The sequence below is a fragment of the Dasypus novemcinctus genome, chromosome 28 (genome assembly GCF_030445035.2).
Source record: "Dasypus novemcinctus isolate mDasNov1 chromosome 28, mDasNov1.1.hap2, whole genome shotgun sequence".
Classification (NCBI taxonomy): Eukaryota; Metazoa; Chordata; class Mammalia; order Cingulata; family Dasypodidae; genus Dasypus; species Dasypus novemcinctus.
Genome location: NC_080700.1, coordinates 33,104,502 through 33,119,665, shown reverse-complemented (window position 1 = coordinate 33,119,665; position 15,164 = coordinate 33,104,502). Strand labels below are relative to the sequence as shown.

Sequence of the window (15,164 nt, the reverse complement as noted above, 5' to 3'; positions counted from 1 at the left end):
AGCATGGATTTTTACTACAGGCGAATAAACAAACTTATTTCTCATTGGCAAAAACGTGTTGACTGTAATGGTTCCTATTATGATTAACAAAGATGTGTTTGAGCCTAGTTATATTGACTTAAAATTCACAGTCCAAAACCACAATTCCTTTTGCACCAACCTAATATGTGCTAAAGAAACCAGAGACTTTGCCTTGTGTAGTTTCATAAAGTTAGGTTTTTCTAGACTTATACTGTGGAGTTTAACATGTTTATTTTTTCCCTTCATTTCCTATAAACTAGTCTAGAAGCTTGATCAGAGTCAGGTTGAAATTTTTTTGGCAAAACTACTTCACAGGTAGTTTAAGATACTCTCGCCAGAAAAAAAAAAAGATAAACCCACCAGAAGGCACAAAATATCTGGTTATATCTTCTTTTGTGCTCTTAGAAGGTCTCGATTGTCTACATCCAATATTTTATTAGGTTGCAACATAGAGACATTTTTCATTCCTTGTTAATTTCTTAGCTGGAATTTTTTGCATAACATTTTTTACTGTCTTTTTTCCCCCAAAGATACATAGATGACACAAAATGTTACATTAAAAAATATATGAGGTTCCCATATACCCCCCACCCCTCATCCCACTCCTCCCACATCAACAACCTCTTTCATCAGTGTGGCACATTCACTGCATTTGATGAATACATTTTGGATCTCAGCTAGGATTTTATAAAGAGAAACTTCTTCTCATCAACTATTAGCTGCCCTTGCTTTGCAATATTTAAATGGAAAAATTAAAACTTTGCCAGAGTAGAAATGTGATCAAATTCAAAGCTTGGAATAACCGATTTTGATGATACTTTGTACTTAGTATTGTTACTGAAATGACTTATGGCTTTTGGGATACTGTGATGGAATCACTGTATTTTGCATGTAGAAAGAACAGGTCATTTTAGGATCCAGAGGGTGGAGTGTAGTGGTTTGAAGCTGTATGTACCCCAGAGAAACACGTTCTTAAATCTAATCCATTGCTGTGGTGGAAACCATTTTAAGTAGCATCTTTTGATGCGGTTCCTTCAGTTAAGGTGTATTCCGCCTCCGTCAGGATGGGTCTTAAGCCTATTACTGGAGTCCTTTATAAGAGAATGAAATTCAGACAAAAAGAGAGAAAGCCACAGAAGCAAGAAGCTGAAATCAAAGAAACCCAGAAGAGAAGGGAGAGATGAGCAGGCCATGTGTCCTGCCATGTGGCAGAGGAGCCAAGAATTGCTGGCAGCCTGTCTTTGGGAAGCAATGCCTTGATGATGTCTCAATTTGGACATTTTCATGGCTTCCAAACTGTAAGCTAATAAATTATCATTGTTTAAAGACAACCCATTTCTGGGTATTTGCTTGGAGCAGCCTAGGAAGCGAAAAAATCTGGCTTTTCCAAGCATTCCAAGCATAATACTCACATATTATTAGGATTCTGACACGGTATCTTCTCAGGAGAAACACAAGACCCTGGACATTTTATTGGTATAACAATTTGTACCCTCGTTAGGAGTCCTTGTTTTATTTTTTTAAGAGGTACCAGGGACTGAACCCAGGGCCTCGTACATGGGAGGCAGGCACCCAACTATTGAGCTACATCTGTTCCCACTGCTAGGAGTTTTTGAATTAAAACATGTGATCTTCATTACCACAAAAAAATTTTAGAGCAATTTCATTACTCCAAGAAGAAAAACTCCAAAAAGAAAAAGAATGAATGCACGATTTATGATTATACTAAAAACCACTGATTCTACATTATGGATAGATTGTATGGTATGTGAATATATCTCAATAAAAGTGTTTTAAAAAACAAAAACAAAAGCAAAAATACCATATGAGTCTGCTTGAAAAGCAAATGAAACAGCTCAAGCTTTAGAAGCCTAAGAAGCTATCCAGAAATTCACTGACTAAAACAGACCTAGATAATTGAACTGCCCTCAACTATTTAGTGGTCAGTCAAATTAGAATCTGTACGATGGCTAATATAGCTGTATATAAATAGTTCAGGGGGAACAAAAAGTGGAACAATTACTTAATCAGTTGAGAAAAAAAGGACTTGGTTAGCTAAAATTGACCATGCTGATTCCTAAAACTTATTTTCCTGGTTTGGTTTAGAGCAACTGAAAATTTAAATGTGAAGTGAGTTGGACATCATTCTTATGATATTTAAGACTGTTCTTACTGTTTCTGTCCTTCTCCACTGTCTAATACTCAGGTGCTTAAATACAACTGCTGCTTCAAGAACTAATCTAATGACATATGAGAAGAACAGTGAAGCTCTCAAAGTCCATCTGGATTAGTTTAACCAAGCAGAGAACTGAGAGCCACTGGAAAAGAAAATGGTACTAATGTAGCAAAACAAAGATGGAGATATAAACGCAAAGCATTGATAGACATTATACTGAGAGAGAGCCTGTCACATATAATTCAGTTAAATTTACAAGCTTTCTGAAGAACTCAAAAATAACTGAAATTGTTTTCTTGGGTGAGATATCTAACTACTCAAGGGCAGAATAGCTGGAAAGGCTTCTTTGCTAGCTGGCAGCTAGCAAGAGCTTATCCAAATCTGAAAGAAAAACAAGTATTGTACTTTAAAATGGTTCAAAACTTTCTCTTTTTCCCTCTCTTTTCTTCTTCTGATTTAAATCTTATTTTTCCTTAGTTTTTAAATCAATTCAATATTAGTTTACCTTGAATATAAGTGAAGAACATGCGGTTAATTAACTATATGGCTGTGAGTCATTCTTTGCTAGGCACTCCTCACTTCCCAGGATCGTGCCCAAGGTTTCAGCAGCTGGTCTCCTCTTTATTCTGAACTTGCCTCCTATCAGATTTTCAGATTCCTCAGTTTCTATCTGGGTCTCTGACAATGTCTGCTCTTGTTTCTGGGTATGGCTACATGTGCAGTATTTTTAAAATGAGAAACATTATAGGTTTTTATTTTTTCCTTTCCAGACTATCATAAAACAGTTAAAAACTCATACAAAAGTAGCAAAAATATAATAAGCCTTGTTGTAACTCTTATCCAACTTTATCAATTACTAATCTTGTTTCATCTTTATGACTCCCCCTCTCAATTCTGCAACTGGATTATTTTAAAGTAAATTTTAGATATGTCATTCTATCCCATACAATCATCAACACCACAAATGGGATCATATATATATATATACACGCTATTCTTTAACTTCACACGATCCCCATCACAATGTAAGTTCCTTGCATAAGAGGCTTAGTGTATCTTGCAGAGGGCCTCTTATGTGGTAGATACTCACGAAGTATCAGCTGAATGAACTTGTTCTATTCACTAAATATCAAAGATAAATTTTGCTTCTTTTTGGCTTTGACAATGGGAATTTATTTGGTTTTTAACAAAAAATGTGCAATATTTCACAAATTTGTGTGTCATCCTTGTGCAGGGGCCATGCTAATCTTTTCTGTATCATTCCAATTTTAGTGTATGTGCTACTGAAGTGAATACTACATTTTGCTTTATATTCTCATTTTGTTGGTATCAGGAAACTTAAGTATGACACAAACTTTTCGATCTAGGGCCCTTAAAAAGTGAATTCTTGTTTTATTATATAGTTTGAAATACATTAAAATAACTCTTACCTTGGGATTATATTCAGCATTTCGGGCTCGAAGTGCAATAGTCTTTAGGTCAAGTTTACAACCAAGATTCACTGTGGATACAATGTTTCTGTAGGAAATTTGAAAAGAAAACATTATTATTTAAATTATCAAACTTTTACAGAATGGAGTATTAGATGATTATCTAGAAATGTATGATTCTTTCATTAGGCTTTAATTAAAAACAAAGTACTGACATTTACTAAACGTTTACTATGTACCATATATACTGCACTAGGCATTTACAAAGATTATCTCCTTAATACTTGAAAAGTGCCATAAACTAGTAACTTACTAATACTTCCACTTTTCAGAAAAGGAAACTGAGGCTTAAAGATTGCACAATTTGCTCAGGGGCATAGGGCTCATAACTGGCAGAGCCAGGATTTGAGCCCAGTCTGTCTTCGGAGCCCACACCCTTAACCACTAACGTGTACTGACCATCTCTAGTCCAGGAAGCAATGAAAGGCCCCCACCCCCACCCCCATCTGCCACATCCTAAAAACCACTATTTATAATGAAAAACAATCAGTCATGGATTTTCCTGTTGAAATAAGTATCTTTTGAAAGTATAAGAATTCAGTCTCTTGGCCCAGTGGTTAGGGCATCCGTCTACCACATGGGAGGTCCGCGGGGTTCAAACCCTGGGCCTCCTTGATCCGTGTGGAGCTGGCCCATGCGTAGTGCTAATGCGCGCAAGAAGTGCCGTGCCACACAGGGGTGTCCCCCGGGTAGGGGAGCCCCATGCGCAAGGAGTGCACCCGTAAGGAGAGCCGCCCAGCGCGAAAGAAAGTGCAGCCTGCCCAGGAATGGCGCCGCCCACACTTCCCGTGCCGCTGATGACAACAGAAGCGGACAAAGAAACAAGACGCAGCAAAAAGACACAGAGAACAGACAACCGGGGGAGGGGAGGGGAATTAAATAAATAATAAATACATCTTAAAAAAAAAAAAAAAAAAAGAATTCAGTCTCTTTCCGTAAGGGAAAAAGCTTGCTTTTTCTTCCGAGTAACTCTCAGTAATTCAGGAAAGATAGACATCATTTACGATCTGGGTCCAATGGATCCTGCTTCCATTTTTTTAAGGCCCTTAAGTCATTTTTATACCTAATTCACAAAATAATACAGTAAAAAACAATTATTAGAAATTTTAATAAGAATCTGTACACAACAAATACAAAATTGTATTTCATATTGTCCTGGTTTTGAAGTGATATATACTTGACATGGGTAATGCCCTTTATTTTTTATTTATTTCTAAATGTGTTGGTTTATTTAATCCTCAACTCTAAGTATCAACTCATTTAATCCAGGTACTTGAGGGGGGTAGGTGGCCCATTTGGCAGATGCAGAACTGAGGCCCAGAGGGGTTGTTTCCCTTGCTTGAGGCCACAGCTCTATTAAGTGGTGGAACCCGGCTTTGCTCCTAGGCGACCTGTCCCCAGAGCCAATGCTTGGCTAGAGAGAGGGGACACTCATGGTCGTGACCACCTACTGCTTAGGCAAAGACCGGGGGGGGAGGGGGGGCATTAGCCCAACAAGACCAGAGATTCACTCTGGAGAAGGTAATGCCCTTTAAATGCAACTAAGTGCCTATCAACTCTCATGCATGAACCTGGAACACAGCCATTTAGTCATCTTGGAAATACTGACTTCAGATATCAAATAACTATCTAATAGGTTCCTGCTTATTATTGCTTCTGGTACTTTTTCTGGTACTGTCAAAATGCAATGCTTTTGAAAACTTCAGTGGCTTACGATTTTGCTAGAGGTGACTGTCATCTTTGCTTCATAACTGTAAAACCTATTAGGATGAACAATGCAATGAATTTTTCTTTTCTATATCATCTATTTCTTTCCAATCACTTCTGTATATACACCTGTCTTCAGCATTTGTCCACTTATGAATGGGATTAAGTAAACCCTGGACACATAAACTTCATAAAACCATATGTCCAACCATCAAATCCAACCATCCACAGCCTGAGATTTCACCGTCATCATTAGAATCTCTCTTTGCATTCATTTTCTGAGTCATCTAATAACTGTGAAACAGCTTCCTCCATGAATTTCTTCCTGCTACCAACATGGGCAGAATATTAAAAATTCTGCACTCCTGTGTTCTGTGAAAGCTGGGGAAAAAAAAGACTACAACAATGTCTCCAGATGTCTTTTATGCCTTCTTAAAAGATGATTCAATACTTTGGGCACCACGAGAAAACTGAAATTATGATTTATTTTGCTATTGTATCATCCTTCTAAGTGATTCCACCATTTCCCCATTATTTTCCTTATTATTTTAATTTTTTAAACACAGTTTGGAATGGGCAAAATGTTTCAAGATATAGGAAAAATATTGTCACTGTGATCCCACAATGAATCTTAAATAATAAAAGGATCTAATAGCACCATATGGTAACTGCAAGATCTAACTTAAAATAGGTAAAAATTTCCTATCTGTTCTTTTTCTAAGAAAGAACCAAACAGATACAAGTAGTTAGAATTGCCAAAAAAAAATGAAATACACAATTGGGTTCATACGGACCTTAATGGTAAACTGAAGACTACAATTAGCAAAGTCATATAAATTGGGGGTGGGGGGTAGGAAGGGAAGAAAGAAGTGAAATAAGAATGGTGAAGTTATTTTATTGAAGTTGGATGATGAGTACACAGGGTTCATTAAACTAGTCTTTCTACTTTAGTGCAAGTCTGAAATACTTCAAAATGTATAAAAGTTTTTAAAGTTATATAGTACATGTTTCTATAATTTAAACATATAGTTAGTGTCTGTTATGGAATATAGGCATGATTTTTTCAATTAGTCTAAGTTTATACCAGAAAATTCTGCCCATAAAACATGCACACAAAGTGGATAAGTAAAGAAATAGATTTATCAAGTAGCATCTCAAATCAATTCATTTCCATATAGGAAGCTAAACTTAACTGCATTCATCATCTTTCCAGGATAATACTCCTAGGCCACATCTGGGACAAAAATGCCACTATATCACTCCATTACACTAGTTTTTCCAATAAAAGGATACATTACCATTCTACTTCTATAAGGTTAAAAATCAGGCTCACAAGTTCAAACACTGTCTCTCTCAAACTAAAAACACTGGAAGCTGCAGGACACTGGCTTGTGACTTGTGCCACAATTCATTAAGTCGCATGTCACATGCCATTAAGTTCATGCATGTCATCTCATCTGACTAACTCTGACTCAGGGTTTCTCAACCCCTGTTCTACTGACATTTTAGGCCAGGTAATTATTCATGTGAGGGGGCTGGCCTGTGTGCTGCAGTGTGCTTAGTGGCAACCCTGGCCTCTACCCACGGTATGCCAGTAGCACTTCCTCCAGTTGTGACAACCAAAAATGTGTCCAGACATTGCCAAACATGCCCTGGGGGACAAAAATACTCCTGATTGAGAACTACTCCCCTACCCCTAACCTTGGCAGCTTTTTTGTTTTTCAACCTTTTTATTTTGAAATAATTTCAAACTTCTAGGACAAATGCAAAAATAATACAACCCCCACACAGACAATTCCAAAATACCCCCAATTCCCCCAGATCATTAATTTTTAACATTTTGCCACTTTTGCTGTATCATTCTATTCATCTATCATCCATCTATCTATTTTCTGAACATCTGAACGCAGGTTGCATACATTGCACTGGCAGCTACCTGTTAATGTGCGAATATTTAGGTAATTTATATCTGTATTATTACTTCATTGAAACGACCCATCAACCCTACAAAGTAAGCATTATTAGCCCCATTTTAAAGTTGGGAAAACGGAATCTCAAAAAGATTAATTAACTTTCTCAGGGTCACAGGGTCATTAAGTGGCACGATCAGGATTTGAGTCCCAGTTCCACCAGGCTTACCTTTTTCTTCTGAATAGAGTCACATATTTCTCTTTTGCAAAGCACTGCTCAAGGAGCCTCATCCTCCAGGGAACACCTCAGACTAACCTAAGTGATTCTGGTTTTGCCAGTCATTCTAGAAGTCTCTTGACATGTGTGCCAGAGACATTGAACACAAAGTATGTAAGAATAAGTTTAATGTAACTGTTAAACTTATTCTTCTATGTTTTAGCTAATTAAGTATTTATCCTAATTCTTCACAAGCTTGTAATTTAGAAGCCATTGAATTCTTACCAAATGGGGACTCTTTGTAGATTGTGGAAATTCGACAACCTGGCTGACTGGATGGTTTATAGGATATCAAAAAGTTTGAGGCACCAGAGAGAAACAAACACTCTACCATAATAGGTTATAATTTAAACCATGTACTGCGGATTTAAAGTTTATAGAAGCCAGGCAGGTCAATATGGAGTGGTGTTGATAAAAGTGAAGTCATACATGCTCATTTCCTTAAAATCATTGAAATAAAAAATATATTATTCTTTTTTTTGGTAAAAGATTTATTTATTCCCCCTCCCCCATTCCCCTTGTCGGCTGCTCTCTGTGTCCATTCACTGTGTGTTCTTCTGTGTCTGCTTGTATTCTCATTAGGTGGCTCTGGGAACTGATCCTAGGACCTTCCAGAGTGGGAAAGAGGCAATTAATCTCTTGTGCCACCTCAACTCCCTTTTCCGCTCTGTCTTCTTATTTTCTCTCCTCTGTGTCTCTTGTTGCATCAGCTTGCTATGCCAGTTCTGTGTTAGCTGGCACTCCTGTGCGGGGTGGCTTTCCCGTGCTGGGCCGTATTCTCACAGGGGGCAGCACTCCTGCTTAGCTTAGCATTCCCGCATGGGCTGGCACTCCATGTGTGGGCCAGCTTGCCCTAACCAGGAGGGACATCAAACCCTGGACCTCTTATATGGTAGACGGGAGCCCAACTGGCTGACCCACATCCATTTCCCATATTATTCTTAAAATTGTATGGGACCAGATAAGACATACCTGAGGCAAGACTTTGGGTAACAGTTAGGATCTCTGATTTAAACATGGCTTAGTTTTTTTAAAAACTGATCAGAGATGGCTTATAATAACAAGATGACTAAGGGCAAATAGTTAATAACACATATAAATGGGATAGGAAAAGGGGGGGGATAACTGTACATTAAAACCAAGGTGACCCAAGTGCAACGGCAGAGACCAAAAAAGAAGGAAGGTCCAACAATGAGCCCTTGATACTAATGACTATGCTTGTGAGCCTGTGCACCTGAAATAAGAACAAGGCCTAAAGCTGCAGTGTGCCTAAGAGTTACCTCCTAAGAGCCTCCGTGTTGTTCAAATGTGGTCAGTCTCGAAGCCAAACTCAACATGTAAATGCGCTGCCTTCTCCCCAGCGTGGGACATGACTCCTGGTGACGAGCCTCCCTGGCGCCAAGGGATTACTACCAAGTACCAGCTGATGATGTGACTAGAAAAGGACCTTGAATAAAAGGTTCAACTTGGACCAGCAGAATATCTCAGTCTACATATAAAAACAGGAGTTAAAAATGCTTTTTGACCTGAATCAAGGGGGAAATGGAAAGAACAAATGAGTTTATATGGCTATGAGTCTCCAAAAAACAGCCAGGAGGTTATCAGAGGGGTCACCCTTATGCACATCTCAGCAGAGTCAGAGAGACAGATAAAGTAGATACAACCCCGGATATTGGTTCTTCTGAGGGCTACAGAGACCCACAGGTTCTATGGTCACGGCAGATGGAGTTCACTGTCATGTCAGTTGGCCCTTCCTTGGAGTTTGTATTTCTGTGTGATGGAGCTGGACTCAGATGTGATCTTTTTTCACAAGCCTTTCCTGTTACTTTACCAGAATTGTAGTTGGTACTGGGGTTTAATATATACTCAGGGGATCTGAATCTCTGGACTGACCATATGATAGCCAGGCCCTGAGCCTCAACAGACTTCAACTCCTACACTCTGGTTTATTGGACTTACCCCACTCAGCTAACATTGAGTTGAAGAAGGTCAACCACCACACCATGGAGCCAAGAGTGCCTGCAACTGAAAGCAGGAGGACTGCATCCAGCATCCATGTGGAATCTAAGCCCCCTCTTAATATAGATGTGGAGTGGACACAACCAATCCAAGGTCCACAGAATGGAGGAATAGAATATGGATTAGAGTGGACTTACTGATAATTCTATTCATGAACTATTGTGATTAGTAATCGAAGAAAATGTGGCATTGGTGTGGAGAAAGTGGCCATGGTGGCTGCTGGATGTGGGGAATGGGAGGAAGAGATGAGATGTGGGGGCGTTTTTGGGACTTGGAGATGTCCTGGATGGTGCTGCAGGGACAATTACTGGACATTGTATATCCTCCCATGGCCCACTGGATGGAACATGGGAGAGTGTGGGCTATGATGTGGACCATTGACCATGAGGTGCAACGATGCTCAGAGATGTATTCACCAAATGCAATGAATGTCTCATGATGATGGAGGAGAATGTTGCTATGTGGGGAGGAGCGGGTGAGGGGGGTGGAGGGTATATGGGGACCTCATATTTTTTTAATGTAAAATGTGAATGAGATTAAAAAGTGAAAATGAGTGGGGGTGGTGGGGTTGAATGGGACCTTATATAATTTTTAATGTAATATTATTACAAAGTCAATAAAAAAAAAAAAGATTGTGGTTGCCATAGATTCTGAGGGGAGAGGATATGTTACTGGAACATAGGGCATTTTTAGAGCATTGAAATTAAGTGTAAACCACAATGTAAATTATAGACCTTGGTTAGTAGCAATGCTTCAATATTTATTCATCAATTGTAACAAATATATCCCACAATTGTAAAATATTATTAATTGGTGAAAACGTGGGAGGGAAAGTATGTGGGATATATGGGAATTCCTTATACTCTTGATACAACTTTTCTATAGTCTACAATCTCTTTTAAAATAAAGCTTATTAAAAAATAAAGGAAAATTTAAACTGTAAAAAAAAAAAAGTGAAAATGAAACATATTTCTAATAAAATCAGATATAGGAAAGTAAAAAAAAAACCAAGGTGAATGTACGATAATCTTTGCAAATGACCCTTTAATTTCGCCATACGCTTTCTAAAAGTAAATGCTATATACTTTTTTGTTTTTAGGAGGTACCAGGGATTGAACCTGGGGCCTTGTACATGGGAAGGAGGAGCTCAATCACTTGAGCTACATCCACTGCCCTATATAATCAGAGATCCTAACTATATACTTTTCTTCTTCTTTTTATTTATTTATTATTATTTTTTTAATCCTATATACTTTTCATTGACTTATATCTGAACTATCTACCAGGTTTTCAGGAGGAAGAACATTTTCCTATTCCTACCCTGTTACATAAAGGACTCACTTGATTTAGGTAGGAAAATCCATTTCAAATAGGAGAAGCCATCCTTACCTTGTAGGAGGAACTTAGTTCTTGAAAGCTCTCATTGTAAGAATTAAAAAAAAAAACCAAAACAGGATCATTAAGAAAATACTGATGTTGTGACTAATTTATGGTTCCAAAGACTTCCCACAAGGGAAGGAGATTTAGCAAATCAGTTAAAGGGAAACAGTTGTAACAATAACAAAGATATTCAGATTGATATCTGGCTATAGATTTCATTGGCCCACTTATATAATACAAGCTACCAAATTTCTAAAAATGTTAAAGAGGGTACTGCCTCACTAAGATGATTTTGCTTTCATTTCTCAAGTGAGAAATAAAGCAAATTTTGATACAGGACTATAATTAGTGCCACTCCCCTAGATCAATTAATCTAAAAACAAAATGGCAACACAACCCTAAGGGGCAGGAAGAGAGAAGGCACAAAGCACAAATACTCACTGAAGCTGCGGTACAATTCCAGAGCTCTCCGATGCTGGAGTGGCGGGAGTGATGGGCGTCATGGGCGTCATGGGGGAGGGGTACAGGGGAGTGGTGCCTGGCAAAGGCGCAGTGGTAAGAGTCTGTGAATGGAAGAGTTGTGGGGTTTGGCCAGAGGCCCCCTGTGTCGCTGGCTGAGATGTGGACTGCTGAACTGCTGCTGCCGCGGCCACCACTGCTGCTTGCTGCTGCTGTTGTTGCTGCTGCTGCTGCTGCTGCTGTTGTTGCTGCTGTTGCTGCTGCTGCTGCTGCTGCCTTTGCTGCTCCTCCAAAATGGACAGGCTGTTGGTGTTCTGAATAGGCTGCGGGGTCAGGCCTGTGCCGTAAGGCATCATTGGACTGAAGATGGGGATTCCAGGAGTCATGGCGCTCTGCAGACAGTGAGGAGAAAACTGGGTTAGGCTGGCTGGTAGCTAGTGTTTGTGGGACTTGCCTGAGTGGACCAGCAGGCAAAATGTGCAAAGACACCGCCTTCCAAGGATAAATAGGGTGATTATGAGGAAGAGTGAAGGAGGAACTATTTTTATATACCCCACTTTCTTCTTCAGTCAAGAGCATAGGATTTGGAATCAGACTTGAGTGTGAATTCCAATCCTACTACCTATTACCTATGAGAACTTCAGGGAGTTGCTCAACCCTTCATTCATAAAAGGGGACATAACGCTCTAAGGTGGTCAGTAAGAATAAAAGAGAAAACTACAGTGACCACACATCCCTGCTTAAATCATTATCCTAGCATTCCATCTAGGTAGCACCATTTCCTTCCAACTATCCATCCTAGTTTAGATGAAAAGTTACATGGTTATCCTAGAGATATTCACTTCAAGTGTTCAACATGATGACACGCACATAAAAAACAGTGAAGTGTTAGCTATGTAATTAGAATAATTCAAATACTATTCAAAAAGGTTTAACATTTGCTCTCCCCAAAGCTTAAATCAACCAAATCCAATGGCTCTATCAGAATAATATCAGGGAAGTGGACATGGCCCAATGGATAGGGCGTCCGCCTACCACATGGGAGGTCTGTGGTTCAAACCCCAGGCCTCCTTGACCTGTGTGGAGCTGGCCCACGTGCAGTGCTGATGCGCCCAAGGAGTGCCGTGCCATGCAGGGGTGTCCCCTACATAGGGAAGCCCCACGTGCAAGGACTGCACCCCACAAGGAGAGCCGCTCAGCGCAAAAGAAAGTGCAGCCTGCCCAGGAATGGCGCCACACACACAGAGAGCTGACACAACAAAAAGAAAAGATTCCTGGTGCTGCTGATAAGGATCAAAGCAGTCAAAGAAGAACACATAGCGAATGGACACAGAGAGCAGACAACTGGGGGGGGGGAGGGGAGAGAAATAAAAAAAAAAATCTTAAAAAAAAATAATAATATCAATTTACTTCTCCATAATGCTTCCTAACTTTTTCACACATTGTCACACTGAGTCCTTTGGAAATGTTCCTTTGGAAAAAGGAAAACAGTAGTTTTTCCCCATATTAAAAATATTAAAATAAGAAGGTGGACATCTAGAGATGTTGAATGACTTGTCCCACCAAATCCCTGATCTAATTAGACGAGCCAATCCCAGCCAAGTTTTCCTGAGACCCAGTCCAATGCTCTCCCCATCATACCAAAATCCATGGGTCCCTATGGAGTCCAAAGACAGCCTGCAATGGCTTTATGAACCTTTTCAAACTACAGGCAACATTCTGTGTACATTTTCCTGTTTTTCGTAAATTCTCAAAGAGGTTTAAGATTTGAAAAAGAGACAATCTGTTCCCATTTCCACCAATTTACTTAGCAGAAAGTATAAGCTAAAAAGATATTTTATGTAAAATTGCTCACCTCTGACACAGTGGTAAAAAGAATGAGAAAGAGGGCCAAATATATACTGTAGGCCTAACTTGCAAATACTGTTCTAGAGTATCTATCACTTATTTTATAAAAATATGAGCTAGGAAAAAAAATTCAGTTTACATCAATTTAAAAGACATTGCAACATAATCTTTACCATTAGACAAAAGTTTTAAAAGTAGCTTTGTCTTAATTTTTCCTTTTTTCCCTTTTTAAATTTTATTCTCTGCTTTACTTTAAATCATATTCAAAATTAAATGAAAATGGATCACAAACATAAATGTAAAAACTAGAGCCATAAAGAGAATACTCTTTAGTGTAGGCAAAGACTTCTTAGACAGGATACTTCAGAGAAAATTTAAAACTTCTGCTCTTCATGAGACACATTAAAAAAGTTAACAGGCAAGACATGGACTGAGAGAAAACATTTCTAAATACACGTGATAAAATGCACTAACAACTCAGTAAAAGATGATGACCAAATAAACCACCCGAAAATGGGCCAAAGATTAAAGTGAGCATTTTACAAATGAAGATATATAAATGGGCAGTAAGCACTAGACATGGTGCTCAAAATAAGTACTCATCAAGAAAATGTAAATTAAAAAAACCTGACAATCCCAATGTTGGTGAAGATGTGGACCATCTAGAACTCTCCTACACTGCTGGAAGAACTGCAAAATGGGACAGCCACTTCTGAAAATGATTTGGAGTTTCTTATAAAGTTAAACATACCCTTACTGTCTGAGCTAGCAATCCTACTCTAAAATAAACAAAACAAAAGCACAGTGCACACAGACCTGTACGCAAGTGTTTTTATCACCTTCATTCATCATTCCCAAACTGGAAACAACCCCCATAGGTCCAGCAACTCAAGAATGAACAAACTGTGGTACATCCATCCAATGGAATACTACTTGGCAATAAAAGCAATCAGCTACTGATACGCCTAACAATGCTGGGCAAAGCAGGCAGACACAGACAAAATCTTTTTTTTTCCCATGGAGGCATTTTATTTGCATGTATATTTGACATCCCTAGAAAAAGAATCCCAGGATTTTTCCTCCTTTGTGTTTTCGCCTTGCTTCCTCATGGTGCATGATGCCTGGTCGCCAATGCAATGAAACCAAACTGACAGGATGAGAGCAGATTATTCTGCCATTTTTCTAGATCTTTGAGTTACACATCAAATCTGGGACTAATCACACCACCCTTGTTTAACCTCCCTGTGATGATCACGACAATTTTCCCAGCTCTGTGATCATCGATGATTTCAAATTCGCCAATGGTACCATGCTTCACCATCACAGTTAGAAACCTGATGATTTGGAGCATGGCCTGATGAGAACCTGGTCTTCACCTCTCTTTTTGGCACTGTTTATGCTCTTGAGAGCATCAGCAAGTATGTTCATGCACACCATTGTGGCGGCACAGAAAGATGGCCAAAAGAGCACACAAAATCTTCAGTGGTGGAAAACCAGACCATCCTGAGGCTGGATGAGGACGACTGACTATAAAGGCGCAGGCAGGAATTTTTTAAGGTACAGGGATGCAAATTATCAAAAAGTACACTTAAAATTGGTATGCATATTGTATGTAAATTATACCTCAACAATTTACCTGAAAAGATAAATCTATGATTTAGAATTTTCACAGGAAAAAGGAAAATATAAACCTAGAGAGCAACTTTCAAAATCAAAGACCCTGTAATACTTGGAAGACCTTCACAAGTACTTATTAAAGATTAAGTGTTCGGCCCCTTCCCTCGGCCTGCTGCTGCTGCTCCTCCTGATGAGGTGATGCAACAGCCAACTTCGGCAAGATCCAGATCAAAATTTACATGGAGATCAGGTGGAGGGAT

General features: G+C 39.0%; 1 protein-coding gene and 1 non-coding gene across 4 annotated transcripts in view; both read right to left on the bottom strand.

Moving 5' to 3' along the window:
- Positions 1 to 15,164, bottom strand: part of TBP (TATA-box binding protein) — a 59,767-nt gene that overhangs the window by 24,906 nt on the left and 19,697 nt on the right. For all 3 annotated transcript variants that reach the window (XM_058289711.2, XM_058289709.2, XM_058289710.2), the window contains exons 3-4: positions 11,422 to 11,831; positions 3,628 to 3,715 (exon numbers count right to left, since the gene is read on the bottom strand). In XM_058289711.2, coding sequence (XP_058145694.1) covers positions 3,628 to 3,715; positions 11,422 to 11,831 — 498 coding nt within the window. The remainder of the gene's footprint in view (positions 1 to 3,627; positions 3,716 to 11,421; positions 11,832 to 15,164) is intronic.
- Positions 3,387 to 3,493, bottom strand: LOC111767127 (U6 spliceosomal RNA). Its single transcript, XR_002799023.1, has one exon. It is a non-coding gene; the product is annotated as a U6 spliceosomal RNA (small nuclear RNA).